General features: G+C 40.0%; 2 protein-coding genes, 1 long non-coding RNA gene and 2 other non-coding genes across 6 annotated transcripts; 2 read left to right on the plus strand and 3 right to left on the minus strand.

Annotated features, from left to right (window-relative positions):
• Nucleotides 1-221: 221 nt before the first annotated feature.
• On the plus strand, nucleotides 222-4,001 carry best4 (bestrophin 4). The gene is made up of 8 exons (XM_057856517.1): nucleotides 222-373; nucleotides 1,388-1,488; nucleotides 1,631-1,864; nucleotides 1,939-2,093; nucleotides 3,024-3,101; nucleotides 3,169-3,402; nucleotides 3,469-3,623; nucleotides 3,824-4,001. Exons 1-8 carry the CDS (start codon nucleotides 222-224, stop codon nucleotides 3,999-4,001), a joined length of 1,287 nt encoding a protein of 428 aa, XP_057712500.1.
• Nucleotides 4,002-6,743: 2,742 nt separating this feature from the next.
• Nucleotides 6,744-8,497, minus strand: LOC130930190 (uncharacterized). The gene is made up of 5 exons (XR_009067008.1): nucleotides 8,421-8,497; nucleotides 7,950-8,040; nucleotides 7,429-7,488; nucleotides 7,207-7,256; nucleotides 6,744-6,955 (listed from the first exon to the last, which is right to left on the minus strand). It is a non-coding gene; the product is annotated as an uncharacterized LOC130930190 (long non-coding RNA).
• LOC130930515 (small nucleolar RNA SNORD63) lies at nucleotides 7,322-7,393 on the minus strand. Its single transcript, XR_009067072.1, has one exon. It is a non-coding gene; the product is annotated as a small nucleolar RNA SNORD63 (small nucleolar RNA).
• Nucleotides 7,655-7,849, minus strand: LOC130930514 (small nucleolar RNA SNORA74). The gene has a single exon (XR_009067071.1). It is a non-coding gene; the product is annotated as a small nucleolar RNA SNORA74 (small nucleolar RNA).
• Nucleotides 8,498-11,802: 3,305 nt separating the features above from the next.
• Nucleotides 11,803-27,180, plus strand: hectd3 (HECT domain containing 3). 2 transcript variants are annotated; one of them, XM_057858449.1, is made up of 19 exons: nucleotides 11,803-11,949; nucleotides 12,233-12,669; nucleotides 15,651-15,904; nucleotides 17,048-17,183; nucleotides 18,332-18,453; nucleotides 18,529-18,642; nucleotides 18,734-18,816; nucleotides 18,910-19,075; nucleotides 19,163-19,244; nucleotides 22,374-22,556; nucleotides 23,146-23,367; nucleotides 23,506-23,619; nucleotides 23,696-23,785; nucleotides 25,382-25,588; nucleotides 25,658-25,787; nucleotides 26,094-26,168; nucleotides 26,253-26,340; nucleotides 26,413-26,481; nucleotides 26,571-27,180. In XM_057858449.1, exons 2-19 carry the CDS (start codon nucleotides 12,319-12,321, stop codon nucleotides 26,653-26,655), a joined length of 2,571 nt encoding a protein of 856 aa, XP_057714432.1. In that variant the 5' UTR covers nucleotides 11,803-11,949; nucleotides 12,233-12,318; the 3' UTR covers nucleotides 26,656-27,180. The 2 variants fall into 2 exon arrangements, with proteins under 2 accessions (XP_057714432.1, XP_057714433.1); XM_057858450.1 differs by having other exon boundaries at nucleotides 26,253-26,328.
• Nucleotides 27,181-27,863: the final 683 nt, after the last annotated feature.

The raw sequence follows: 27,863 nt of genomic DNA on the forward strand, positions 1-27,863 counted from the left end.
GCACAGTCTTGTTATAGTGATAGCAAACAGCACTTTTATGATCTCTGTGACTGTCATGGATGGAGCCGTGATAAGGTTGATTTGTGTGTACTGGGTCTTTGGCAAGGAGTTCCCAGCTCATCAACTGGGAAAAAAATGATGTGCTGTGATACGATGACACACAAGTGACGGGGGGTACATTAAGTAGGAGTCAGAGGACCAAGGGGCCACTTTTCTACGTCATGACTGTGTCTTACACTCTTGAGGTCGCTAACGTGAGGTTTGGAGGATTCTCCAAGCTTTTATTCAGGTGGAAGGGCAGCATCTACAAGCTGCTGTACAAGGAATTTCTGCTGTTCTGTGCAATCTACATCTTTTTTAGTTTACTGTACAGGTGAGACTAATATTCATATTGTTAGAGGGAAATATTGGTGTCCTTTGCAAAGTCAATATAATTTATGATCTTATTCTTTTGATTGTTCTTAATGACTATTTATGCATAAAAATATACAGTATAATAAAGTAGCCAAATGCATTACCAGATTATTAATGAAGTTATGTACTGATGGAAGGGAAAGAGAAGAGGCTGTGACTATAGAAAACCGTCATTTTTTAAATTCAAAACTTTATTAAGGGATCTGGAGCTTTATATGATCTTTGATATGAGATTATTGATATTTTAGGACAAGTACTTTAACTTTGCATTCTCATACTATTAGTCTTGTTCTCCAAATGGCATAATAAAACGACATGACTTTTTTTTTTTTTTTTAATCGTCGGCCGAATGACACTGTTTCGTAATGGTGATGGTATTCTTATATTTTGATCTTACTGGTACGGTTGGAAAAATGTTATAACATCGTATCATTACATTAATGATAGAGTTGGCCAAGAATCCTGAAAACATACAATTGAAAACAAATTACTGTTGAGAACTTTGTCCAAATAGTGTATGTAATATCTGTAGTTGGATCTTTTTATCATCCTCCAAAATATAATTATAATTCTGTTTTGATAGGTTCATCGTTGGACAAATCTCATGATGCGATATTTAATATAAAACTTAACGATAATATTAATGGTATTGTTGAATATTATAACACCATCATCCACTCTACTTTATACTGTTTTCTGTTAAATGTTTATATGTTCAATAGGTTGACCAATTACAGTAATCAATATGGTATCCTCAGCTCAATATTCTGATTATATCGAGATATTATTGTTATCTTATTATCTTTTCTTATACCATGAAGATTTTGAGATCATTGATGTAATGATTTTGCAGAGGTATTTGCATATAGTTGCCCACAATACTGTACTGTGATTTTAATATAAGTTCACTGTTAATGGTATCATCATATTGATAATTGATTCCTTACAAAAACATTTTGATTTTAACACATAGGTTGTGTCTAACATCCGAGCAGCAGAATGTGTTTGAGCTTATCTCCCTTTACTGCAACCAGTTCACTAACACCAACTTCATCCCTGTTCTCTTTGTGCTCGGTAGGTACAGTATATAGAAGGGATGAGGTAAAGTATTGCTCTGGTTAAGTATTGTGTCGATATAGCTGGATGGTCAAATTTCAATCCATCTCACAGTACAGAAATGTGGGGATAAATAACCGATTATCTCTGACATTTTCAGGCTTTTATGTGACACTGGCATTCAATCGATGGTGGGGTCAATACACCAGTTTCCCGCTTCCCGACAACCTAATGATGGTGGTCTCCGGAAACGTCCACGGAGCTGACGAAAAGGGTCGGCTGTTGCGACGCACGCTCATGAGATACGCCAACTTGTCGTCGGTGCTGATCCTGCGCTCCATCAGCACCAGAGTGCACAAGCGCTTCCCCACACTGGAGCATGTTGTGGAGGCTGGTGGGTAACACCAAAGACCACTTTACTATCTAACCACACATACTGCAAGAAATCATGTTAATATTTGCATTCAGGCTTTATGACATCATGCGAGCTAAAGATTTTAGAGTCCCTGGACTCAGACTTCAACAAATACTGGATGCCCTTGACCTGGTTCGTCAACTTGGCATCCAGAGCGAGGGAGGAGGCCCGCGTGAGGGACGACATCGCTTTGAGACTCCTCATGGATGTGACTCACTTTGCTTTTGCATTCACACGAAACACTTCATTATCAAACACGTGATTCATTTCTTTTGACTGAGAGTTGCTGTATATATTTTGAGTGCATCATTTTGGGATGGGTCATAATCGTAAATTGTGTTATTGGTGCTATCAGCCAAATATAGTGATAACACGAGGGGATATTTTTTTAACTGAGCAGAATAGGACAATATGATGTTATTACGATTGTTGGGCAATGTATGTCTTGTGATACCTGTATCATTGAAAAGTATAATCTCCTTGGTAAAATACTAGGATATTGGTATCATTGGCCTATTGTCATTATCATACTGTATCATTATAAAAATATGTGATCATTTATTGGTTATACTGTGATATATAATATAGTGGGGTTCTTTGGGCAATATCAATATACGCTATCTTTAAAAATATCAGAAAAAACATTTTCCATATCCTTGGAAAAATATCATAATGCCAAACCAAATGGCAAACCATTAAGATGACAGTGTAGTGTGATGTTGGCATCTTTGGAAAAATATGACAACTGTTGCCAAATTAAGGACATAATTGGTACTTTTGGTAATTATTGATCATAATCACATTATATAGACTTGACTGGACTACATTGTATCATGATAAGTACGCCTATCCTCGATAAAATGTCATATCTTTATACTTGTCAAATAATTTTGATACTGTGAAATTATAGGTACAAATGGTAAAACATACCATTATTACGTCATTGTGATGACAATCATGAGAACATTATACAGTATTGTGATTTTGGCATAACTAGTTAACCATAATTCCATATTTTGATATTATTTTTACATTAACTTGGACATTTAGACATTTTTTTAGATAATACTGCATGGTGGTTTAATATGTCCCCATGTCATGAAATAATCCAAAACTTCATGTATGACGGTCATTCCAGGAGTTGAATAACTACAGGGCCAAGTGTAGCCTCTTGTTTCACTACGACTGGATCAGCCTCCCGCTGGTCTACACTCAGGTGAGACAACCACACCTCCACCTAACATCTCCAAGCTTACATTTGGCCCAAATGTCTCTTTCAACAGGTGGTTACGTTAGCGGTCTACTCCTTCTTTGCCTTGTGCGTCATCGGCCGCCAGTTCCTAAACCCGGAAAAAGGCTACAAGGACCACAAGGTAGACCTGTATGTGCCCTTCGTCACCTTGCTGCAGTTCTTCTTCTACGCTGGATGGCTTAAGGTGGGGGAGTTGATCATCAACCCGTTTGGAGAGGATGACGACGACTTTGAAACGAACCAGCTGATTGACAGAAACATACAGGTTTTTGCATCCTATTTCAACATTTTTATCCAGGGGGGGTTACAGTGCTGACACAGACTCCCGCAGGTGTCCATGCTGGCAGTAGATGACATGTACCAGAACCTGGCACCCCTGGAGAAGGACAAGCACTGGGCCCAAAGACATTTCAACATCCCATATACAGTGTCCACAGCAGCAGACCGCCTCAGACCAGCTTTCAAAGGCTCCACCTTTGACATGAGGTCCTGTCATGTCCTCACATTTACAGTATCAGTACAGATGCATTTACACCAGCAATATTGATTTATATCATTGGTCAAATATTTTATTGCATTTTAAATCTGATGTGGTTGTGCTCTGGCTCAATCCCATTTCACTATTGGTGTTCAAAAAGAATGTGAGATCCTTCTGCACCAAGTAAGAATATGTGTCACATTTGCAGAATGAGCTTGGAGGATCTTGAGCAGGCTGCTGATGGTTTCCCTCTGAGGGAGGACCACAAAAACATCCTCCTTCAGGGCTGTAGCCTTCCATCACTGATGGATGCGACAACCTTCACAGCAGTCAACGAAGAGGATGAGACCCATTGCAGAGAAAATGAAATCACAGAATCATACTAGAATACCACATCTAGTCCAATTTCTCCAAGTTCATTAATTGATTCAACAAAACCAACTTCACACACAAGACCTTAAGATAACTTTCCACTCGAATGTGCAAGAGTTAAATGCAAAACTACTTTAATTTTCGGACTAAGGCACATTTGATTATAAGCCAACACTTACCAAATTTCACATGAAAACGTCATTTGTTCATAGATAAGCCGCAGCTGTCCACATTGCATTATGGGATATTAACACCAAAAGATTAACCCGTAACCAGGGGTGAAAGTGGTTAGAATTTCTTGCCAGAACTCCCTGACGTGAAGGTCACCACAGAGCCAGAAATGTTATTTATTTTTCTTTATTATTATGGGGTGGGGGCAGGGGGGTCAAAACTACTGAAATGCAATTTTGGTCAGTTATTTCTATAACACATACCAAAATTGATTTTCATTCAAAATTGCATTTTTTCAATGATTTGCAAAATAAAAGTTAACAACAACAGCTAAAACCCCAACCTCCATCTCCTAATTTTTATTTCCCTCATTTCCTCACATACTAAATGCCAAATCTCAATTTTAACTACTTAAGAACATAGGATGTATATTAAAATTGAAGATAATGTAAACATTTACTTTTTTGTTTTTAATAATGAAGATATGATACATTCAGTAAAATAAGAACAAATTACTTATATTATGCAGTGAAATTTAATATATTTTGAAGATCGCCAAACATTGACTTTTTAAATCATAAGGAAATGAATAAGTAGCCCAACATAAATAAATATAAGTCCAAAGTGCACATTGAAAGTTAAGATGCTCTGAACCTCCCCATCAGAGAAAATATAACTATGATGAATAAGCCTCGTCAAGTCTTTCGTTGCACTAAAAAAATTGAACCATTTTATTTTGCATTGCCCTTTTTTTGTCGCATCAATTCAACGTCTTTTTTTTTTTTGCGGTTCCAGAAAACATGCACATTTGAACCAATCAGAGCTCACCATCTCTGCTGATCACATGTCAGTATATCAGCCAATTGAATGGATAAATGAGTCCAGGCGTTTTTCTTTGCTGTGTGGATTCGCACATTGACGTTACTCATCGTCAGACTCAGATAACTGCAGCAGCTGGGGAAACCTCCATGCCATCCGTGGAATAAAATCAAAAATAAATATTGGTGGAAACGGATTACGCTACACAAGCACTTTATTATGCTTGTTGTTAACACTTGTGTATGTAAATCTGATGATGGTAGATTGTTTTCTTCTTGGAGCTGAAATGGATGTGTGGCAGCTTAACATTAAAAAAAAAAAATATATATATATAGCGTTTTGACAGTTTCTGTCATATTTTCGGATTCAAAGCACTGTATACCGGAACAGCATTCCGGCCCTGAATCTCATACCGGAACTGCGTTCTGGCCCTGAATCTTATACCAAAACTGCGTTCCTGACCGTTCTGGCCCACTTTCACCCCTGCCCGTAACACTTTGACAGTGGTGTCATAATTATGACATGAGGATTAATAAATGCTAATGACAGATGTCATTTAGTGTCATCCGGCGAATTATCTCACTTTCTAATGTGGATGCAAACGATCCGGGTTCGACATAAATGGAGTTGGTGGCAAAATTTGCCAGATGACACTTAATGACATTTGTATTAACATTCATTAATGCCCATGACTGTCATAGTTCAATAAGTCTTATGACACTGCTCTCAAATTGTTACCTATTAACCCAAATAAATAAGCTGCACTGGACTACAAGCAGCACTGGACTACAAGCAGCATGATTCAAAATGAGGGGGAAAAAAGGTAGTGGCTTTTAGTCCAAATATTCCAGTACACTTTTGAAGCCTGAAGCAGGCGTCACTAATGCAGGTATGAATATGTTTAGGTAGTTATTCATCTAAAGTACTAAATTGTAAAACTATTGCTCAAATTGTACCACACCAGCACGTTCATCTTACATTTCTTGTTCTGTGGTGGCAAAATTTGTCAATGGTATGCTTAAAATTTTTTTAAGGATGTCCCCAATCCGATCACTTAATTGGGTCAGAGGGTCGACATTGGGTGAAAAGGATCATGTTCTTTAATTTTAAAAACATATTTTAGGGCTAAAAAGTAAAATCCAGAAATACAATGCCATTGCCAAAAGAACATTTTTTATACTCCGCAACATTCCCAGAAAAAAGCGGAAGAGGAAGTACCGTAAACACTACTGTAACATGTATGGAATTTTTGTTAAAATATTTTCAGTATCTGATCGAGTCTCCGCGGAATCCATATCAGATTCTCAAAATCAGGACTGAAAAATAGGGATTCAGGACTTAAAAAAAAGTCACGACCAAGACAAAACAATTTGTACCTTTCGAGCCGATATATCAGTTCAAGAGGACGTGTGTGTGTGTGTGTGTGTGTGTGTATGTATGTATGTATATATATACATCTTTAGGTCATTAAAATATCAATGTTTAAAATCAAATCCAGTAATCATTCCAAAATTTGGCAAAAAAAAAAAAAACCCACAGCAATAAACTCGTGGAGAAGCAATGGCAGTTTGAGAAATTCACTTTATTTTAGGAAGGCTCACTTGCACCAAATCTCAATTTGCATGACCTTTAACCGCTTCTGCAAATTTTGTAATATGCCAGTGGGTGGATCAATACTACTGTATAGGTAGTTTATGACCATTTCGGCGTAAATGTTTAGCCCTAAAAAAAAAAAAAATAGTTATCACAGAGCTAACCATAGGAAAACATTTTAGAAAAATGAGTACAAGTCCATCTAACTTGTTGCTGCAAATCTTTATTTTGCATTTACAGACATTGACAATCAAAATTGTATAGATAAAACACATTGACCACTATAGTGGTCGACTGCATGCCATCACAGGAAACTGAATTGAAGACACCAACGCAGGATTCCAGTCATACCTTAATGAGCATCATCGTCAAGGGCTCAAAATCACTAAAAAAGGAAAATCCAAAACCTTTAAGGCAAAGTAAAGCATAAATCACATCTGCATTTAAAGATGACATTAGGAATGTCCCAGGTCTACAGTCAGGTTCTGGTAAACTGCATTTTACATGAACCTGTGCCAAAGTCCTGACGTTTTTTCTCCCAATACAAAGATTCCACAGCAGAGAAGGGTGTCTCTGGCATGGCAGTAACGATTGGGAATTTGCAGTATTTGCATTAAAAATTAAAGTCATACATACCTCAAGTCAATTTTGAACGACCAACAGCCAATCAACTGGTGCATCCACAACTGGAGACAAGAAAAGTGGATTCAAATCCTTGCCCCAACAAAGTCAACTGGCAAATGAAAGCGGCTGTGCTCAGGTTTAAAATGTTTAAATTCACCACGTTTAATCGGAATGATGTGTCAAAAAGGCATCATTGCACATGTATAAAGTCTGCAAAAAGAGAAATTAACTCACCTTGAACCACCATGGCAAATCAGTGCCGATATAGCACGGCCATTTGATATGAATACCACACTGCAAGAAAATGCATAATAAAATAAAACCACTTGCAATTTGAAAACACCTTAGCAAATACTGAGATTAAACAAGCATTAAAACCTTCTCGTAATACTTGGAAACAGCTTATAGGAGACATTAATGTAAACAATTTTAGATGCAGCATGACAATACGTATGCAACGCATGTATGGCCCAGCACTAGGTCCGTCTCGACGGTCCGGGACGGACCACTCTCGACGGGCCTCGCTCTGCAGCCGTTCAGCAGCAGCAGGTTCTAAAACAGAAGCTGCTGTGCAGGGTCAAGTGCAGAGGCTTTTTCTTCCAGCACTGTAACACTGAGCCAGACACGTCGCCTGGGCAGCTGACTGAGTACTGGTGGACATCAAATACAATCAACTACCCAAATAAAAAAATGCATCACTTTGGTTGTCACGTGAGACTAGTACAAACGTTTTTAAAATTATATTTGTCATTTACCCATTTGCAAGTAGTAGTAGTTGTTGTACAAGGAGTTGGTTTCATCCAACGTCTACCACACTGCATTCTTTCCACCAGGCATACGTCATCTCTGAAAAAAAAAAATGCACATCAAAGTTGTTATATTTGTGAAACTAACCATCATTTGAAATGCAAGATTGCCTCGTGCTACGATACGCTCAAATTTCATGCCACCTTCAGCAGTTATGAGTTCCACTAGCGTGTTTATAACACTGAGATTATGAAATTATAATTACACGGGTAGCGTTTAACAATTAATGTTACCACAAAAATGAGAATTAAAGCCATTAGCATTAGCCGGGAAGTCGATGGTAAACTCACGTGTCTCGCCGTGGCCCCGTTGGAGAAAGTTTAAATATTCTACAGATTTGGCGGCATTTATGCAACTTTTAAATACGACATAAACACATTCAAACAGCTTTACATAAAAGTAAAGTGAGAAATTCTTACTAGATAGAGCCAAGCGTCGACAGTCATGACACATCTCCACAAATACTCGAGGAAGAAGGAACGAACGGAAGTCGCGTGCCCCTTTAAATAGTTTTTTTTTCGCTGTGCATTGTGGGTGAAAAATAGGACGTCCTTCAACGTTCCCAAATATGCATATATTATCTGTTATATACCGTACATTCATGCTGGGCTCCCTTTTTTTCAATGTGTACCCATGCATCAACCATTATGTTTTGCTCTGGTAACATTGTGCTTTTTAAATGACATTGAATGGCAAATTATTTTTAACAAGACTTTGTACCTATTAATAAACAATATGACACAAAGAACTATACGTTTCAAAGAAATGTTTATAAATCACGTGCAATCGAACTTTATCAGTCACATGCCCAAACTAGCGGACACGCCTCTATGCGCCATTTTGAGTGTACCACAGATGTAAACAAACCAGAACAGGAGTAACTCCGACGCCACATTACTGCCTCCAACTTCATCGCTGGATATATATATATTAAAAAAAACTCCCTCGTTTATGGTATCAGCGCTTACATTTTAAAAACTATAAATCTCTCGAAGCTCACGGACATTTCACGAATGGCTGGGTGCAGGATCTCTTCTCATTTCGACCGCAGGACTGCGAAAACACAGCCGTCACTCTCGTTGCTCCTCTCAGAAACATGATACAGCGCTTACTTGAACATTGTTGAAACTGAATTGTACCTTGAATATCATCTTAAACATCTAAAGACTAAAACAGGTGAAGGAAATGTCATAATGTCATGCAATTTCATGTATATTGCACAATATATTGTTTCAGTGTTGACATTGCCATGCAAAGATATGCACTTCTCTCAATGCAGGACTTGTCATGTGAAGTGGGACAGATTTACTTGAACACATTATTCTACAACTAGTGTTATTTTACTTCGTATGCACATATTTTATATTTCCTTGTATTGCTATTTTGTTTACCGTTGTGTTGCTACTGTTTTGAGAATTTTAGTAAAACAGATCTTTAAAAAAAGTAAAACTGTCATGCTTCTTGTTTTGTTAGCAAACATCGTATTTCCTATACAGTGTTTATCTCCACAACATCGTTTGAATGTAATTAATATAAGTACTTTTCATTATCAAAACCAACACCAGTTCTTGATGTAGAGGCAAAGACTCGAGAAGACTTCAAAATTGTCATTGACATACTTTATTAAACAGGTTTAGGTCATCTAAAAACGTATAAAACTTTGCTTGCACAGACATATTATTATTATCCAACATTGTGGCTTCTTCACCTTCACATGGAAGAATCATGTTTATGGTTTTGGTTCCTGTTAAGATCTTATACTTCTGACAAACATTTCCGATGAACTTTTCGCCATGGATTCTCAAATGTGCTATTTTCCGAGTTTCCTCCACATTTCTAGCTGCTAACTGACAGCTGCCTTTTGTAAATGCTGGGAGTTTGACCTCTGCACACAACATGCCCACACATTCCTGGATGTCAAAACCTCTGTCAGCCAAGACAATGTCTCCAGGTAACAAATTATCAAGGAAACCACTGTTCAGGGTTATAAGTTTGTCACTAGTACGACCTCCCCAGCCTTTTGATAAGAAACAAATGGCTACCTTGGGTGTAATACCTATTAAGTACTTCATAGTGTGGTGGTGCTTGTAGCTGGAAAACATTTGGGCACGTGCTTTCAGATTTGATTGTTTCTCTGTGAAAATTTCAAAACGGTCAATCACAGTCTGTGTCAAATTCTGATTGGTGTTGTGCGTCTCAGCCTCTGATTAGGTGATCACCTTCTTCTCCAGCTTCATGTGTCCCTTCTTCAGTCTGTAGCTGACTACTTTCTTCTTCAGCATCAGGTGTCCCCTCCTCATTCTGTTGGTGACTGTTTATTTCACCAGGTTCAGATGGTCCCTCCTTGGCCTGCAGCTCTTCAATGTTTGCATCCTGCTGGACCCCCATCTCTGGTGTTTGCAATGTCTCTTTCCGTAGCTGCTCACGCTTGCTTCGTCTTGCAGAGCGTGCAGTGTTTGTCGGTGTAACAGATGTGTGTCCCAGATGTAGGGATGGTGCCCAGTCTGGGTCAGTCTCCATCATTTCATAAGCGGGTTCACCTGCAATCACGTTAGGTTTTATTTAGAAAGTTAGGTAAGATTGGATGTTTCCATGGCATTTCACAATCATAACCACTTAATAAGACATGCTACCATCCCATCCAACCATTCCATCAGATGTCAAGAGGAAATCTCACGCATTGATAAATATTTCTGTGTATTTTTGCTGTTTACCTTTATCTTTCAGATCATTCACTCTGTAATGTTTTTATAAACCATGACTGAATAAATTAAACACTGATTTATCACGAACAGATTAACCCATTTCCTCTGCCCTCCCTCTTTGCCTGCAGTTTACAAGTGAGGCTGGCTAGCTAGCTTAGGTTAGCCAATGAGAAAATAGCGACTTTAGAAAACAAAAAACAGCATATTCAGTATCAATACTTTAAAAAAAAAAAAAAAAAAAAGCTCTGACTTGCCTTTATGAAAATGCCGAGAGCAAACACGCATGAAGTCACCCTTCCGTCTCACCGCTGCGACCCAGGTCAGGTCATCCGACGCCTCTTCGTTAGTTCCTTATCCTGACGTCCATAATCTCTTTTCCAAGTGGGGAAACCAAAAAATCTTACGTGGTGGTCAACTTTGCTGCCATTTTTGTCGTGTGATTTAGTATGGCAGCCTTTCACACAACACGAGTGTCTTATTTTATCAAAGACAATGATGAAAGCAAAGACGATTCTCACTGCTCGGTTGTTTTCAATAAGTGAGCGGTGCACCCAAAATGGCGATTCAACCCACAATGCACTGCAGCTTTGGCAAGTGTTACGTCACCTGACAAAGACCCATAGCAATAACATATATTATACAGTATATGTTATATTTATGAAGGATAGCTGTCTAAACACGGAGTCGGCAGCATTAGCAGCTGGTGGCCATCTTGCGTCGAAAAACTTCCACGGCGAGCTGCACTACAATGCTATTAACTCGCTGAATTCCTGCCGGATTCACAAACAGTTTGGTTCATAACACAACGTATTAACGTGGCTATGATTCAGGCTGAATTTCAAAAAGTGTTATAATGATTCTTAAATTAGTTTAGTAAATTACCGCATCTTTGAAATTGATTAAAAATAATAATAACAAATAAAGAAATAAAAATAAATAACAGCCGTTTCAAAATACGTTCGAAGTTGACTTTGGTATTTCAAAATACACGACGATCATGTTAAACATACCGAATGGCCCCGACGCAAAATGGCTCACAAGCAACAACGCTTGTCCCTATTGACTGACAGCGTGTGTCTGACATCTAGTGTTATATGTACTGTATCTATGAGCAAGCCGGGCTAGTTGAGGTACGGAAATACGAACGAGTCAAAACTCAGCAATAGCTCCGTCCAGTCACTTCCCTGCTAATACAACGCCGATTAAATATTGAAACAAACTAAATCACTGGTTGCCATAAACGGTATGTAGATGCATACGTGCTCCATAAAATGGTTATTTTGTAAAAATTTGTTCTTGTAAATTGAATATTTCATTGTCAATCACACGCATTGACTCGTCAGAGGCTAACTCTGCCACATTGCTATTTTGCGCGGTAGCTCAGTGGGTTGTTTTATAGACTAATTTTCTGACCTTTGCTCCCTGGTTCAACTGTAGATTTTCTATGACATAGCCCGAAAGTAACATCCTGCTTGTAGGTGCTGATTTTGTGTTGTATGAAGCTCAGGAATATTCTTTTTGTTTAGTTTGACAGGTGGGGTCCCAGCACAAACGGGGAGGACCGTGGGGTCATGTCAGCTGACTGCCACTTCCATTCATATCTACCTTCATTATGTCTCTTGGGGATAGTCCTCACTTGCTGCTCGGCCGGATTCGCTTTCTAAACCGGTGCATTGAGTGTTTCCGGAAGAGTGAGCCGCTTCCCGATAGCCTGTGTTATGTGCCCGGCGAAGTGTGCTACAAAATCTGCAAGGATTCGTCGTCCAGTGCCTGCGCTGCCGCCTCCGGGACTTCCACGGGGGGCTCAGGCAAGACAGTGGTGTCCGTCTTTGACAGCCCCCACCAGAGTCCCATTAATAAGAAACTATGCAAGTACACAATTGAATTAAAGAAAGGGACATGTATCCGAACCACAGGGGAGGAGTACTGTAATAGCCAAGGCCTCTGGGTCAAGATCAATAAGGTAAGAATCGGCCATTTGACCAAGGTAGAACAATTGAGGAAACTGGATAAATGGTATGAATGTTGGTTTTCGCCATCTTCTCCACCACTGAAGTTTAAATGAATAATTTATATAAAGTAGATTCATTCCAAGTAAGACAGCAGACCATTTACATTTTAACTTGTGAGTGTAATCATTAATAGGCTTTGTGCAAACTAAGGCTAGTTAACCCTTAATTATAGCACTCATTTAACTCATTGGCTCCCGTTCATGCTGTAGGCTGCCTTTAACCAAATGTTAATATTGTGGCCTATACCAGGGGTGTCAAATTTAAAACCCGCTGGCCAGAAGCGCCCCACCAGGGGGTCCAATCCGGCCTGGGGGGTTGTTCTGCCAGAAAGGCAGACCCATTGATACTGTACAAAAAAAAAATTAAAAAAAAGAAAAATCACCAGTGCCGCCACCATGGGGTGGCCACGGCCTCCCCTATAAATTTATTTGCCACCCCACTGGCCACCCCACTTGCCAGTATATCGTTAGATTGTAATAGCGTCATTTATACATTTCATCCCAAATGCACTTCCAGGCAAGTCGCTGCTCCTCACCTTCACAGCTGTCCCACGGCCCCAGCCCTGGCCAATTTCCACCCCAAGAATTTAAGTGGCCCCATCTGGCCACCCCTTAGAAAAATTTCGGTAGGCGCCATTGATAATCACATGCCTTTATGTTGACATTGGCGTCGTAAAACCATAGATTTGTGTAATCAAGTACATGCATTTCTGCATTTGGCTTACTTTCGTATCCACTGTTTCATTCGTTCATTCATTTGCCCCCTCCCAGTCAAAATGAATTAGATGTCTAGCACCGTCAATGCCAGCCATTGAAGTGACCCAAAAATGCCCCCAAACCAACAGTAGGTAACATCAAATCAGCAGTAAGTAACCTGGAAATGCTTCAAAATCACCAGGAACCAGCTCGGAAATGCCCGAAAAATCAACAGAAAACGATCCAAAATTTACATGAAGTGCCCCATAAGTATCACAAAAATGCAATGAAGTGACGCAAAATGAACTCATTGCCTGCCATTGACATTGATGGAAGTTCAACTGACCTAAACAGGAAGGCTATGTACTGGCTATAATGCGCATCTTTCAGTGCCGTTGACAGTGCTAGACGCCAAATCCATTTTGACCCAGTCAGAATGTTGGACGTCTCGTGGAATTGATCACAGACAGCAAGTTATTTGGCCAAAAATAAACTGGTCCTGCCATAAATGTGGCCCATGAAACAAAATGAGTTTGACACCCCTTGCTTATATGACCCAAAATGTTATGTCCACATATGTGGATAGGGTGACCCAAAAGAGAGTTTACACTGCCATAATACAACTTAAATTCCATGTTTATTCATCTTAGAATTAGAATTTAATCACAAATTATACATTATTGTAAAGAACATGTACAGTACACTCTATTTTTCAATGTGTCCTCCCTTAAGTGTCACAACAGCCTCCAGGCGCCTGCGGAGCGCTTGACAGGTCTTCTTTATGTAGGATGCTGTCATCTTTTCCCAAGATCTAACAATGGACCTCTCCAAGGCTGCCACAGAAGGGTGTGGCTTCTTACAGGCACTGTCCTCCACAGTTGCCCATATGCTAATCTAGGGGATTGAGATCTGGACTCTGGAGTGGCCACATATCCTTGGACCAGAATGCCTGCAAGTTGGCATCCAACCATTCCTGAGTCCTTTTGGAGGTGTGTGCTGGTGGAACACATAATTCCCATCCGGGTAGTTGGCAAGGATCCATGTCTTGACTTTATCGTTCATAATAGCCTGATATTTGTCTGTGTTGATGCGCACTCCTGAAGGAATGAACACTGGAGACATCTTCTTTCCATCTGATGAGATGAGGCCAAAAACCATGACAGAAGCTGGTGTTTTGTAGTGTTGGTATACTTTACATTATCAGGGACATCTGAAGGACCACCTCCAATCCATCAGTCATTTCTGCGGTTGAGGATTGCATTCACAGTAAAAATCTTTTCATCTGAGAACAAGATCGCACGACCTGCTGCAGCATGCTTGACATCGTTCAACAACACCTTGGACCGACTGAACCGACTTTCTTGTTGCGCCTCAGTAAGCAGTGGCACCTTTACTCTGGCCCTGGACTTCATGTTCAGATCATTCTTGATGAGCCGTTGCATTGATGAGCGGCTCACATCAAGCTCACGTGCCATCTTTCTCATGGACCTCACAGGATTTGTCTTGATGCGCCGTTTGACCTTGTCAATCAACTTTTTGGTCCGCACAGATCGGGCACGTCCAGACCCAGGTTTTCGTGAGTCTGTTCCAGTATCTTTCAGCTTCTTTTTAATTTTGTAGACTGCACATCTGGATATTCCCAGATTTGCTGCAATCTCAGTAGGTGTCAGACCGGCACGCAGCAATTCAGGTACAGCTAAAGTTTTCTTCATTTTCAGCAGAAGCACAGGAATTGTAGAGACGAGAGATTACCAGCTGCATTGAGTGACCTTAATGAATCACTTAAGCATGACAACCTATTTAGATATGTTTCAATTGCTTTTAAACAAGCAGTCAACTGAGTGTAAACTTTTTTTTGGGGTCACCCTGTATGTGGATGCCAGTTTTTTTTTTTTTTTTTTTTTTTTCAAATTATTATTATTTCCAAAAAATTCCCAAAAAAATACTCTAAGATCATTTTTTTCTCTTGTCTGGATAAGTAACAGAGACATTCTTTTTAGAATAGTAGCATTTCTAGGTGTGGTAATGTGCCTACTCACCCTCTGGGGGGGGGGGGGATGGGGGGGGGGTTAACTAGCATCATAACATGTTAAGCATTCTGTGATTTGAGCTGAGCCACGTGCCTAAGGAAATTTTGCCAATAAATGTTGAGGTGTGAGATTATTGTTGTCAAGGAAATTTAAGTCATGAACTTTTCACCTTTATTAAAATGTAAAGCCACTTGTGTTTGTGTCCAGGAGCAGCTGGAGGAGCACCGTCCTGGGCAGGAGCTACAGGAGGGTTGGATCCTGGTGTGCAAGCACACCGAGGGTGGCGACAGACTGGTACCAGTGGAGTCGGCCGAGACGGTGAGCAGACAGCAGCAACTCTTTGGCTACGACCACAAAGCATGCAACAGGTGGGAGCAGGTGGTGGATGTGGAGAACGCCTTGTTCTTAGGTGCCAAACCCAAGATCGCACAGCCAGATGCTGCCGCTGTAGAGAAGCTCAGGTGAGCGTGTGAATAAGGCTGCAGCTATCGATTATTTAAGTAATCAATTCATCTGTCGACTATTTAAAGAGTAACTGGATAACATATATAATGTGTTGCTGAATAATTCGAGGGAAAACGTTTGAAAAAAAAAACAGGCATCCAGTTTATAAGTCATTTTAATATACCTGTGCTATAATGTGATGTTATTCAGCTAGAGAAACGGCAAATAAGACAATTTTTGGTTCTTCTTAGTTCTTTACTGACTTGTAACACAAACCCATGTATAACTATGAGCAAAATGACACACATTTCGACAATAAAACACTTAAACCTTAACAATTGGAGTTTTAATATTTAATTAGTCGGATTGAATGTAAATTTAGTAGATCGAATTAGTCTAATTTAATCTTAAATGCTATTAAATGGTAACATTTTTACAATAACAAATTGTTCAAACATATATTTCTATAAAACAACTGCCAAATATACAGTGGGGAGAACAAGTATTTGATACACTGCCAATGGGTTTTCCCATTGTGAGTGTATCAAATACTTGTTCTCCCCACTGTACCTCTAAATTACAAATGCATAAACAAACATATTAGCACAAACAAATGGTAAATGGTAAATGGTGTTATACTTATATAGCGCTTTTCCACCTTTCAAGGCGAAAACTTACAGCCGTATGTTGGCCTTAACAGGCAGCAGATGGTTTCAACCATATTTGACTAGTCAAGTCATATTCACTGTTGCCATCAGAGGGCAGTGTATCCTCTCAAAATAATCAAACTAAATTCATCACTTTCAAAACAAAACACAACATTACAACAACACTAATTAAACAAGTCATCAAAACAGCGAAATTAAATTCGAAGGTTTTCTCTAATTGAATTACTCGATTTAATCAATTAATCGTTGCAGCACTACCTAGGTTAATAAATGTTCAGCACTGCTGTACTACATGAGTTATTTAATGTCACACTTAGTTTAAGTTCCGATTACGTTATTTGCTTGCAAAAATTGGTCAATACCTGTTTAGAGTTTCATCATAGAATCCTTCCAAAAAGTAACAGTACCAACAGATTGATTTAAAACATGTTATAAATCCAAATCCAAGTCACAAAAAGCTGGTCAAATTAAACATTGTCTCACAACCATCAGGTACATGCCCCCGACGTGGACGTACGAATGCGACGAGGACCTCGTGCACTACTTCTACGATCACATCGGCAAAGAGGACGAGAATCTAGGCAGCCTGAAGCAGAGTGTGACCAGCATTGACGTTTCTTCATGTTCAGTAAGGAGCACTTCACAACTTGAATATTCATTCATTCATTTTCCCTGCCGCTTTTCCTCACGAGGGTCGCGGAGGTGCTGGAGCCTATCCCAGCTAACTACGGGCAGGGGACACCCTGAACTGGTTGCCAGCCAATTGCAGGACACAAGGAGACATACAACCATTCACGCACACACTCACACCTACGGACAATTTAAAGTGTTCAATCGGCCTACCATGCATGTTTTTGGAATGTGGGAGGAAACCGGAGTTCCCGGAGGAAACCCACGCAGGCACGGGGAGAACATGCAAACTCCACACAGGAAGGCCGAAGCCCGGGATTGAACCCTTGATCTCAGAACTGTGAGGCAGACGTGCTAACCACTCAGCCACCGTGCCGCCTACAACTCGAATATGAACCACATAATTATTTTAGTCCATGAATGAAAAAATAAATAAATAAACGTTTCCAATAATTTTGAATGAACATTGTCAGATGCGCACATAATTGTAGTCTACAAGGACATCACCATCTTCGTGATGATAATACACACTCAGTAGGAAAACAGTACATTATTGTAAATCAATTAAACTCACCTGGACTCCACGAACAATATGTAAAACGTTTTCCAAGCATTGACAAAGAGTTGTCCAAGACGACACTGACCACGCTAAATGCTAATGCTAACGTGAACGCTATGCTGACGCTACAAGTCACATTTACTGTGTGATGATAACTCAGCACAGACTTTAAAGGCTAAAGCAACATGGCATATCTAGCCAAGATAAGAAAACAAGACTTATCAAGCAGCACCTGACATGTGTGTGTTTAACAAAAGGCAAGTCTGGAGCCTAGAGAGGATACTGTAAGTAAGCGTGTGTGGGGGGCGGTTTGGGGCGCAGCACGTCACATGAGTGACACGGCCAAACACTGCTACAATGCATGCTAACTACACATACGATAAGAAAATGTTACACATTGTGAACTTATGACTGAAGCTATAGTGAATTTTTATCTCTGTCTTGTTATGTGTCAGTCTCCCAAGACAGGTTTTTAGCCCGTCATTGTCACGAAAAAATTGTTCATTGACGAAATATCGAATTATCGTCATCTTTCATGAAAAAAAAAACACTGATCTGAAGCCTTGCAAATTCGCTGTCACTGCTAGGAGGATCCAAGTGGTGGCGTGAACAGCCTAACAGACGGCGACACCAAAACGTACTGGGAAAGCGATGGAATGCAGGGACAACACTGGATACGCCTTCACATGAAGAGAGGGACTGTCGTCAAGTGAGAGTCAAACCAAATCAGTGTTGCCTTGTTGTTGTGATCCAAATACCTATACATATATATATTGTGTTACAGTAAGCTGATTTTAACAGTGGACTCAACAGACGACAACTACATGCCAAAGAGGGTGACAGTGTACGGAGGCGAAGGAGACACCCTTAAGAAGCTGAGTGATGTCACCATTGATGAGTGAGCCTCTTACAAATAAACTTTTTCAATTCAGCGACAGAATCACTCTAATTTAAAATACTAATCCACTTCTTCCACGCTTTTCCTGCAGCAATCTGATTGGGGAAATATGTGTGCTGGAAGACATGTCATCCCACCTGCCAATAATTGAGGTCCGAATTGAGGAATGTCGGGGTGAGTGCTGATTTATAGATTGGAAAAGTGACCATTTTAGGAAATGTGTTATCATTTTTTTGTGTGTGCATATGTTGTTCTTTCTTTGGGAAGATGAGGGAATAGACGTGCGGATCCGAGGCTTGAAGATTAAGTCATCATGCGAGCGAGACTTGGGACTAAATGCTGATGTCTTTCAGTCCTCTTACTTGGTGCGTTACCCCCGTCTACAGGGGATGCCGGCCGATGTCCTTTACCGCCGAGCGCTGATCATCCAGAGGTAAAATCAGCTCTAATCAAGCAAGCCAAATGGAAATGCTCAACTAGTCAGAGTGTTAACATTATCCTTTGGTATTTCTTCCCACAGGTTCATTTCCTTACTAGATAGTGTCCTCCCACACTTTGTGCCAGCCTGGGATTACAGCCTCGGCACCTTTAACCTCATCAAAGTAAGTTTAGTATTTCGGTATTATTAGTCATTCAGTTTTTTTTTGTTTTTTTTTTGCCAGATTGAGTTACCGGTAATTGCTTGTTAAAAGTTTGCCTATTGATTGCATAGGAGACTACGGTTCCTTTCACAGATGTTTTTCGGTCATCAACACACCGTAGAACTTAAGTTCAGACATACAAAGTAAGCAAAAAACATTAAACATTATACAGCGTTAGCATTGCCCCATTGAGGCTAATGGCGAAAAACTAACTAACCACGTTAGCTTGTCATGATCCAATGGCAGTCATCTCCAAAACGAAATCTTCGCGGTTAAAAGGTGACACTTCAAATGACAACTTCATGACAACACAGTGCGAAAAATAGAAAAAAATGTACAACTGCCAGCCGCATGTGTGAGGAAAATACAAGACAAGTGCACTTTTACAGAGTGCAAAGTTTACAGTTAGCGGCTAATAGGGATGGGAATTGATAGGATTTTTCCGATTCCATTATCGTTATTGCTTAACGATTCGATTCTTTATGGGTTCTCTTATCGATTCCAATTTTGGGAAAAAGAAGAACAAACATTTCGATTGGCATCTGGTTTGTTTAATCAGAAGTCACAACCTTACAAACTCACAACGAGGTCAAAAGAGGCCCAAAGCCTCGATATTAACTGTGGCAAATAGACAAGAATGTGTTAGATTTTACTGAAACGTTTTTCTCCATCCATCTATCCATTATCTTCCGCTTAGTCCGGGGTCGGGTCGCGGGGGCAGCAGCTTTAGCAGGGAAGCCCCGACTTCCCTCTCCCCAGCCACTTCAGCCAGCTCCTCCGGCAGGATTCCAAGGCGTTCCCAGGCCAGCCGAGCGACATAGTCTCTCCAGCGTGTCCTGGGTCGACCCCGTGGCCTCCCGCCGGTGGGACATGCCCGGAACACCTCTCCAGGGAGGCGTCCAGGAGGCATCCGAAACAGATGCCCGAGCCACCTCAACTGGCTTCTCTCAACACGGAGGAAACGTTTTTCTAATAGAAATTTAAAAATCCTCCTTTTTAAAGGACATCTGAGCTGATAGCACTCGAAAATAATAATAAAAAAAAGATAAATACTGTCAAATACAACAAAACAGTGCGTAGTGCAAATGTGCAAAATTAACTATTCTTTTGCAGAAAATTAAGCATGTCTGCTTTTTCAGGTAGGATACGTGATCTTATGGTGTCTCCAGCAGTGGAGAACACCCTCTTAGATGGGGTGGAGAAAGCCTGCACACACAGAAAGTATTCAGCTAGTCCAGACAGCAGGGGCAGAGTATCTGTTTTGTTGTCCCAAATATTAACACGTTTATAATTAGGTTGGTGTAATTACATAAGGACGGTTGGATCTCGTACAATATAAGAGGAATTTTAGCACAATCCTCCGTTAACTTGGATTTGTTAACTTCCTAGACATAGTTGGGGTACTCTATGGAAAGGCCTATTGATACTGAGTAGAATAAAAGTGGTTTGGGACCAATGGGACCATCCTATCTCCAATTACGGGCGAAAATACACTGGCTGTAGTCGTCAGATGCATTATTGGAAGTAATTTGGAACATCCACTTCCGTTAGTCATAGCAAAACAAAAATACCACCATCGGATGCGGAGCTATATACTTTTGTGTGAAATCAATAGTCAGATTGGCCCTGCAACCCACCAAATTCAAATTATTCCGAAAAAAAACTGATTGGTGGACTACCGACCAAAATGAATATGAAAATTTCTAATAAAATCGTTTAGGATTATTTTAGATGCATATGTTATATTTTTCTTATAGAGTATTCGACGAGGAATACGATAGACCCATTAATAAAGACTTTTTGGGAAAAATCACAATTTCTTTAAGTAGTCTCATGAATAATGACATGGCCTTTGAAAATCACCTCAGTTACTCGACGTCGGCTCTCTAGATTGTACTTGGTGAATGGATCCTCTTTGAATAATCATATAGTCATTCTTGTTGAATAGAGCGTGTGTAACGTGGTTTATGAGATTCGATAGATAAACTGCAAAACGGCTGCATGGAAACGAGATGCCGATTCCTGCACAAAACCAGTTCTCTGTAGAACCGGTGTACGGCATTTCCTTACTACACGGCAAAATGTCCTACACAATGCTCAGCGCACTTGCGCAAGCATCCGCATGGTTAGAAGCGGCGAGTACTCACTATTTTTGTCTTTATTTAGTTTTTAAGTACCTTTTTATTGCCTCAAAAATACTTTTCGCATGTATCACCCTCTAATACTTTTAACCATTGTGTTTTTTTGTGTGAGCATTGAAGCAGTTGACCACATTAGTCACGTAGTGTATTTAAACCATCCTTATTTGATATAACTACATTAAAGTATTTTCTTAAGGCATTTTTTGGTACGTTCTGTCGGTATGCATCTAAACAAAACACGTTGAGAGCGCACGGTACTACTTTGGGCGTCAAATTCGAGTCATATAGGATGTTTCACCGATGTAGCAGATTTTGGCAGAACACTGGTTCTCGATTCCCATCCCTAATCCCTAGCGACTATGTATGCGCACTTTCAAAACGAGAGCATGTCATGTTAAACGTAAATGCAGATGTCTGCAGATACGCTCACATATTTCAGATTCTACACTCGGATTTGCTAACATGCACACTTTGCAGGCCGAGATCACAGCCATTTTTAGATCAAATGAACACTTTTGATGGACTTATTGGCAGAGAAAAAATTGTGTTTGGTTTCTCACCAACTAGCTTTCAAATGACACCGTATGCACTGTGATTTTAAAACAATTTATTTCAACATTTTGTGTTTTATTTAAGAATAAACATTTAGTGCATTTGAATGTGTGGTGTAGTAGGATATATTGTGCCTACTTTAGTGGTTAAATTGGTTCAATAATTTATTTGACAATAATATTGCATGTTGGTAATCAGTTATGAGCAAATATATCGCCTACTAAAATTTCTTATTGCAACAGGCCTAGCGGTATCCTACTTTTTAATTTTCTATATAAAAGGCATTCACAGGATCACCTGTAGCAGTCATTTTGCAAGATTTCAGTGTGAGAGACACTTCTGATTTAGTTCCTTTTCTTTTTTTTTTTTTGCATTGCTTTTCTTTTGCACCTTCAAGAGCATAAAGCAATTCCTCCTGCAGTCCAAACGCCGCTCTGCGCTGGTCACACAGTGCCTAAAGGACTCAGAGACCAGCAAGCCCAACTTTCTGCCGTGCCTCTATATAAACAGGCGGCTGGCCATGGAGCACAGGGACAACCCCTCACTGGACCCCAGCTGTAAGAACGCCGTCTTCAGTCAGGTAAAAACTGGGCCCAGGGTCCATACCCCTTGGCATTCAGAGAAGTGTCAACCTCTGGTGATATTGTTCAGTGTTTTAAAGGGGACAGGAAGGCCTGGGCGTCAGATCTGATTGGCTGGCCGGGCATCGTCCGAGAGTGGCATGAGTTTTGGATTGGGCAAAAAAGTTCGTTTGTCTCTGTGGTCAGGGCAACGTTGATTATCTTCTGTCAGGGTCAGCCGAGTTAGTTTAGAACGTTATATCCATCAGTTTTCATGACGAGGGTGTGACATGGTTCATCAACTGTCAGCATACTGGCCTGTTTCTATCACTTACTCATTTCTTGCAATCGGGGGCTATTTATTCTGCGTAGACAAATAATCTTTCTCGTACACTCTTTTTAGATGTATTTTGTTGTTGGTTACACAATGGTTTTAATATCTTTATTTTACTATGTACTAAATCAATAGAAGCAGGCATGTCTGTGCTTATTGATTAGCCTGTTGGCAAAAATACTATTTCTCTTTCATAGTAGCAAAATATTAGTACTTTATTAATTGTCATCACTGCTCATCCATCCCCCATCATATTTGTACTTATAAATGTGCAGGTGTACGAAGGCCTAAAGCCGTCCGACAAAATGGAGAAGACTTTGGATTACAGGTGGCCTGCACGTTACGACCAGTGGTGGGAATGCAAGTTCATCGCAGAGGGCATCATCGACCAGGGCGGCGGCTTCCGAGACAGCTTGGCCGACATGTCCGAAGAGCTGTGTCCCAGCTCGGCTGAGTGTCTGATGCCGCTGCCCTTCTTCACAAGAACATCCAACCAGGTACAATGGAGCCTCCAGAGTACCTTTTTCAGTGATGTGCTCTGATGGCTCTTATGACATGTAATATATGGCATGATGACCCCAAAAAAAGCAACATTCAATGATTTTTTTTTTTTTTTGTGCCGTCTTCTTCCTCAGGGTGCCCTGGAAGCCAGAGACTACTATGTCCCCAATCCATCCTGCAAAGAATTCCACAAGTACGAGTGGATCGGGCAGCTCATGGGCGCAGCGCTTAGAGGGAAAGATTTCCTTGTAAGTTATTCTTAATTCTTTTGGCTGGTGAAGAGCCAAATTCTATTTATTTAGAGGGTTCTCTCTAATTTGACAGGTTCTGGCTCTGCCCGGCCTAGTGTGGAAGCAGTTGACCGGGGAGGCTGTCAGCTGGAGTAAAGACTTCCACGCTGTTGACTCTGTACTGGTGAGAATATTTGCAGAGAGATTCAAATTTTTCAAGTATCATACAGTGGTACCTCAAGTTCTGAAATCAATTTGTTCCGGAGCGGCTTTCGTATCAGGATTTTTTTCATATAATAATAATGACGTTTTACATGTAAATCGCTAATTTGTCTGAAGCTCTACTAAACACCCCATTTAATTTGCTGTCAGTGTCCTTATTATTGCTGTCTCTATTTGTAATGCTATGCCGGCCTCTTGTGGCGCTTATGTGTAACTAGTTTGTTCCAGCTCATAGTACAGATGTTATCCAATGACTACTCGAGCTCATAGCAAACACAGAGCCCTAAAAGGCAAGCTAACTTCGGCAGCCATTGCTTGCTATTTCATCTCGCTGTTTGTGCCTTAATAAAGCATCACTTGTAAATTATATTCTTGTTTTGTTTCATATACACGAGCATTGTTTAGCACATTGGGGTGTGTATATTTCATTTGTTTACATTTATAGTCAAACATAGTTACATTATTGCATTGCTGCAAGCATGAATTATCTGTTACAGTACGTATTATCATTAGTATGATGAATAATTTTTCATAATATGAAGCGAAAAACGTTTCGTAAAATGATTGTTTTTTCTGTACCGACGCTTTTGTATTTCGACGTACCCACTGTATTCATGTGTAATATCTAATCAATTCTATTGGTAAGTGCCTTCAAGCGTGTATTGTTTTACAATTTTTTGACCACTCTTGTCATTCAATGTAAATAAGGCAATGAGTAATACCTGTAGTAACTAAATAATAAAAAACATAGTAAAGCATATTTAGAAATTGGAGCATTAAATTCATTTTTTTCCAGATCTGATATTTAAGGTATCCGAATCTAAATTGCTCTGAACACATCATGTTGGCTTAGCCTTGCATGCAAGACTATACTTGCTGATTCATTGATCTATCATGCAATACCGTCTTGCAAACCTCAACAGTCCAATCACTTCCCCGGTTGCATGGTGTTCGAACCAATCAAGAGAACGGGGTGAAACTGCAGACGTGACCAGGCAACTGTCCATTTATTTGGTTAAATAAAATGTCGCATGGCAACGCAGTTCTTGTAGATACTTCAATTTCTGAGGTTTTGTAGAAATATACTTGATTTTCGTAATAAAAGAAGAGGAAAGAAGAATGTTTTTGCTCTTCTGCAAACCAATACGTCAATCTGTGCTTAATGTGGATTGGTCGCCTTCTGATAGTAAACCAATCAGGGGAAAGGCGGGATCTGCAGATGTGACCAGATACATTATGCTTCAATACTATAGCGAAATGCAAAGCGTTTTTTTTTGTGGATAGGTCAGCTTCCCAAGTTTTTTTTGAAATACACTTAATTTCCTCATTAAAAGAGGAACAAAGAACGTCACTAAAATCTTTTTTTGAAGGGAAATGATGTTTTTGAGTGTGTGATGTGAGGAGCCATTGTCCAAACAGCAGTCATTGTATTTTCTAAATGTTCCTCCCATAAAACAGCTCTCGATTGGATATTGCCCGGATCCATATGTGGAATGTATTCGTAGCGAATATATGGAATCAATCTGATGTGCCAGGTTAATATTGGCTGTGTTGTCAGGTCAACTTGCTGGACGCCATGGATAACATGGACCGCGAGACGTTCGAGTTCCGTTTCGGCGAGGAGCTGGTTTATACGACGTTACTGAGCGACGGCCAGATGGTGGAGCTCGTCCCGGGCGGTGGCAACGTGGCAGTTCGCTATGAGGATCGGCGTGAGTTTATCCGCCTGGTGCAGAAGGCTCGGCTGGAGGAGAGCAAGCAGCAGGTCTGTCTCGTTTGCTGTGTTGCTAACCTTTTGTGCTGTATGCGTCATCAATTTTTTGTAACGTTGCAGATAGCGGCATTACAAGCCGGTCTGCTCAAGGTGGTCCCCCAGGCGGTTCTAGATCTGCTCACCTGGCAGGAAGTGGAGAAGAAAGTCTGTGGAGATCCAGAGATCAGCGTGGAAGCACTCAAAAGACTCAGTGAGTTGACTTAATGTAAATTTACTATTACCATATTTCAAGTAAGAAAAGTGCGTTTTAAAGGCAGAATTTTTTTTGTCAAGTAATAAGAGAAAGCCAGTTGTACAGTATGTAATTTAACAGAGCAGACCAACTTCCCCCATGCTGCTCCCTGACAAGAGACACAGTCGCTAATGTAATCGATTCATCTGATTGTAGCCTGGCGTGTCATTGTTGAAAGCTGAATTCTTTTGTTTAAAACAAATACTGGTCTGATACTGGATATCTGTGTAAAGAAGACTAATACGCTCCTAATGTGTTTGGCAGCATGCTACGAGGACCTGGAACAAAATGATGTTCGCGTGCAGTACTTGTGGGAGGCACTCACAAACTTCACCAACGGTGAGTTGACTACCTTGTCCTGTCTTTTCATCTTAAAAGAATGAGGCCTGATGATTTTTTATCCTTCTGTTTTGGTATTTCTAGAGGACCGTAGCAGATTTCTAAGGTTCGTGACAGGTCGAAGTCGTCTTCCGGCCCCCATCTACATCTTTTCTGACAAGCAAGTATTTTGGCAAGTAAAATAATAACTGAAAGACTTGGTAGAGGACATTTTGTCCTTTTAACTACTTTTATCCTGCCGTAGCTCTGAGAGCGATGCACTTCCGCAGTCTTCCACATGCTCCAGCACACTCTATTTACCCAACTACCCGAGGTAGGCAGTTAAATGTCTAAAAAACATTTTTTAATATATGTTTATTTGACTATATTGTATACCGAATGTGTTCATTTTTTTCGCTGTAGCGCAAAAGTTTGTGAGGAGAAGCTGCGCTACGCCGCCTACAACTGTGTGGCCATTGACACAGACGTGAGCCCTTGGGAAGAGTGACGACTCGGAATTTCCCTGCACTCATATCATTTTTAAAAAGGAAGAACTGCCAAGTCATCACAGCTGTAAATAATAAAGAGGAAATAATAAAGAAATATATGTGAAGACTTAACTTGTCTAATGTCTTTTGGACCATACTGTATATTATTTGAGTGACCATTTTCATTATACATTACCCTTGTTTTAATCACAATATACTTTATTTTGTTTCCTAAGGTTTTTGTATTTGCATATTTCACATCACATAATTTGAAGACCTAATTTTTTAATGTTATGTTTAAAAAAATATTACGTATGTCCCAATTGCATATTTTTGCACTCGAGTCCTAGTCCTGATTTTGAGAATCTGCCGATACGGAGTTCCAATCCAATACCGAGAAAATGTCTGTTTGAAAAGAACAAAATAAAAGTTTCAAACGTGTTACAGTTCTGTACTGTTTACTTTACTTCAACTTCAGCATTTTCCGTGGGCGTTGCGGAGTATAAAAAAATATATAGTTTATTTCTTTTGGCAATGCCATTGTATGTCTGGATTATTTTTTTTTTACTTTTATGCCGTTAAAATGTATTTTTTAAATACTTTTTAAAAAATTAAAAAACCTATCCTCTGAAAAATGGCTCGATTTCCGATTTCGTGATTGGCATGGGGACATCCCTGATATATACAACCCCTAGCAAAAAGTGTGGAATCGCCAGTCTCGGACGAGCACTCACTCAGACATTTTATCATGTAGAACAAACTCAAATAAAAAGCTTGAAAAAATAATGAATTAGTTCAAAAGTGCAACTCTTTAGCATTCAGAAACACTAAAAAATGATTAAAAAACATTGTGGTGGTCAGTTAATATTAATTTTATAGAGCAAGTGCAGGGAAATATATGTTTGTCATTTTCCAAGATGACAATGCATCATGCCACAGAGCTAAAACTGTTAAAGCATTCCTTGGAGAAAGACTCATTCAGTCAATGTCATGGCCTGCAAATAGCCCAGATCTCAACCCTATTGATAACCTTAGGTGGAAATTGAAAAAAAAAAAAAAAAGAAAAGGTCCACAGCAAGGCTCCGACCTGCAAGGATGATCTGGCAACTGCAATCAAAGAGAGTTGGCACCAAATTGATGAAGAATACTCATCAAGTCCATGCCTCAGGGACTGCAAGCTGTCATAAAGGCCATAGATGGTGCAACTAAATACTACAGATGTGTTTTG

This window comes from Corythoichthys intestinalis, chromosome 14, assembly GCF_030265065.1.
Source record: "Corythoichthys intestinalis isolate RoL2023-P3 chromosome 14, ASM3026506v1, whole genome shotgun sequence".
Taxonomy (NCBI): domain Eukaryota; kingdom Metazoa; phylum Chordata; class Actinopteri; order Syngnathiformes; family Syngnathidae; genus Corythoichthys; species Corythoichthys intestinalis.

What these genes read in the sequence shown, in the direction of transcription:
- best4 (XM_057856517.1), top strand. Translation starts at nt 222, where the DNA reads ATGACTGTGTCTTACACTCTTGAGGTCGCTAACGTGAGGTTTGGAGGA. An exon ending in CTTTGAGACTCCTCATGGAT is followed by an intron (nt 2,094 to 3,023) that starts GTGACTCACTTT and finishes CGGTCATTCCAG; the next exon opens with GAGTTGAATAACTACAGGGC. An exon ending in TGATTGACAGAAACATACAG is followed by an intron (nt 3,403 to 3,468) that starts GTTTTTGCATCC and finishes AGACTCCCGCAG; the next exon opens with GTGTCCATGCTGGCAGTAGA.
- hectd3 (XM_057858449.1), top strand. Translation starts at nt 12,319, where the DNA reads ATGTCTCTTGGGGATAGTCCTCACTTGCTGCTCGGCCGGATTCGCTTT. An exon ending in CGAGCGCTGATCATCCAGAG is followed by an intron (nt 19,076 to 19,162) that starts GTAAAATCAGCT and finishes TTCTTCCCACAG; the next exon opens with GTTCATTTCCTTACTAGATA. An exon ending in ACGCTGTTGACTCTGTACTG is followed by an intron (nt 23,786 to 25,381) that starts GTGAGAATATTT and finishes CTGTGTTGTCAG; the next exon opens with GTCAACTTGCTGGACGCCAT.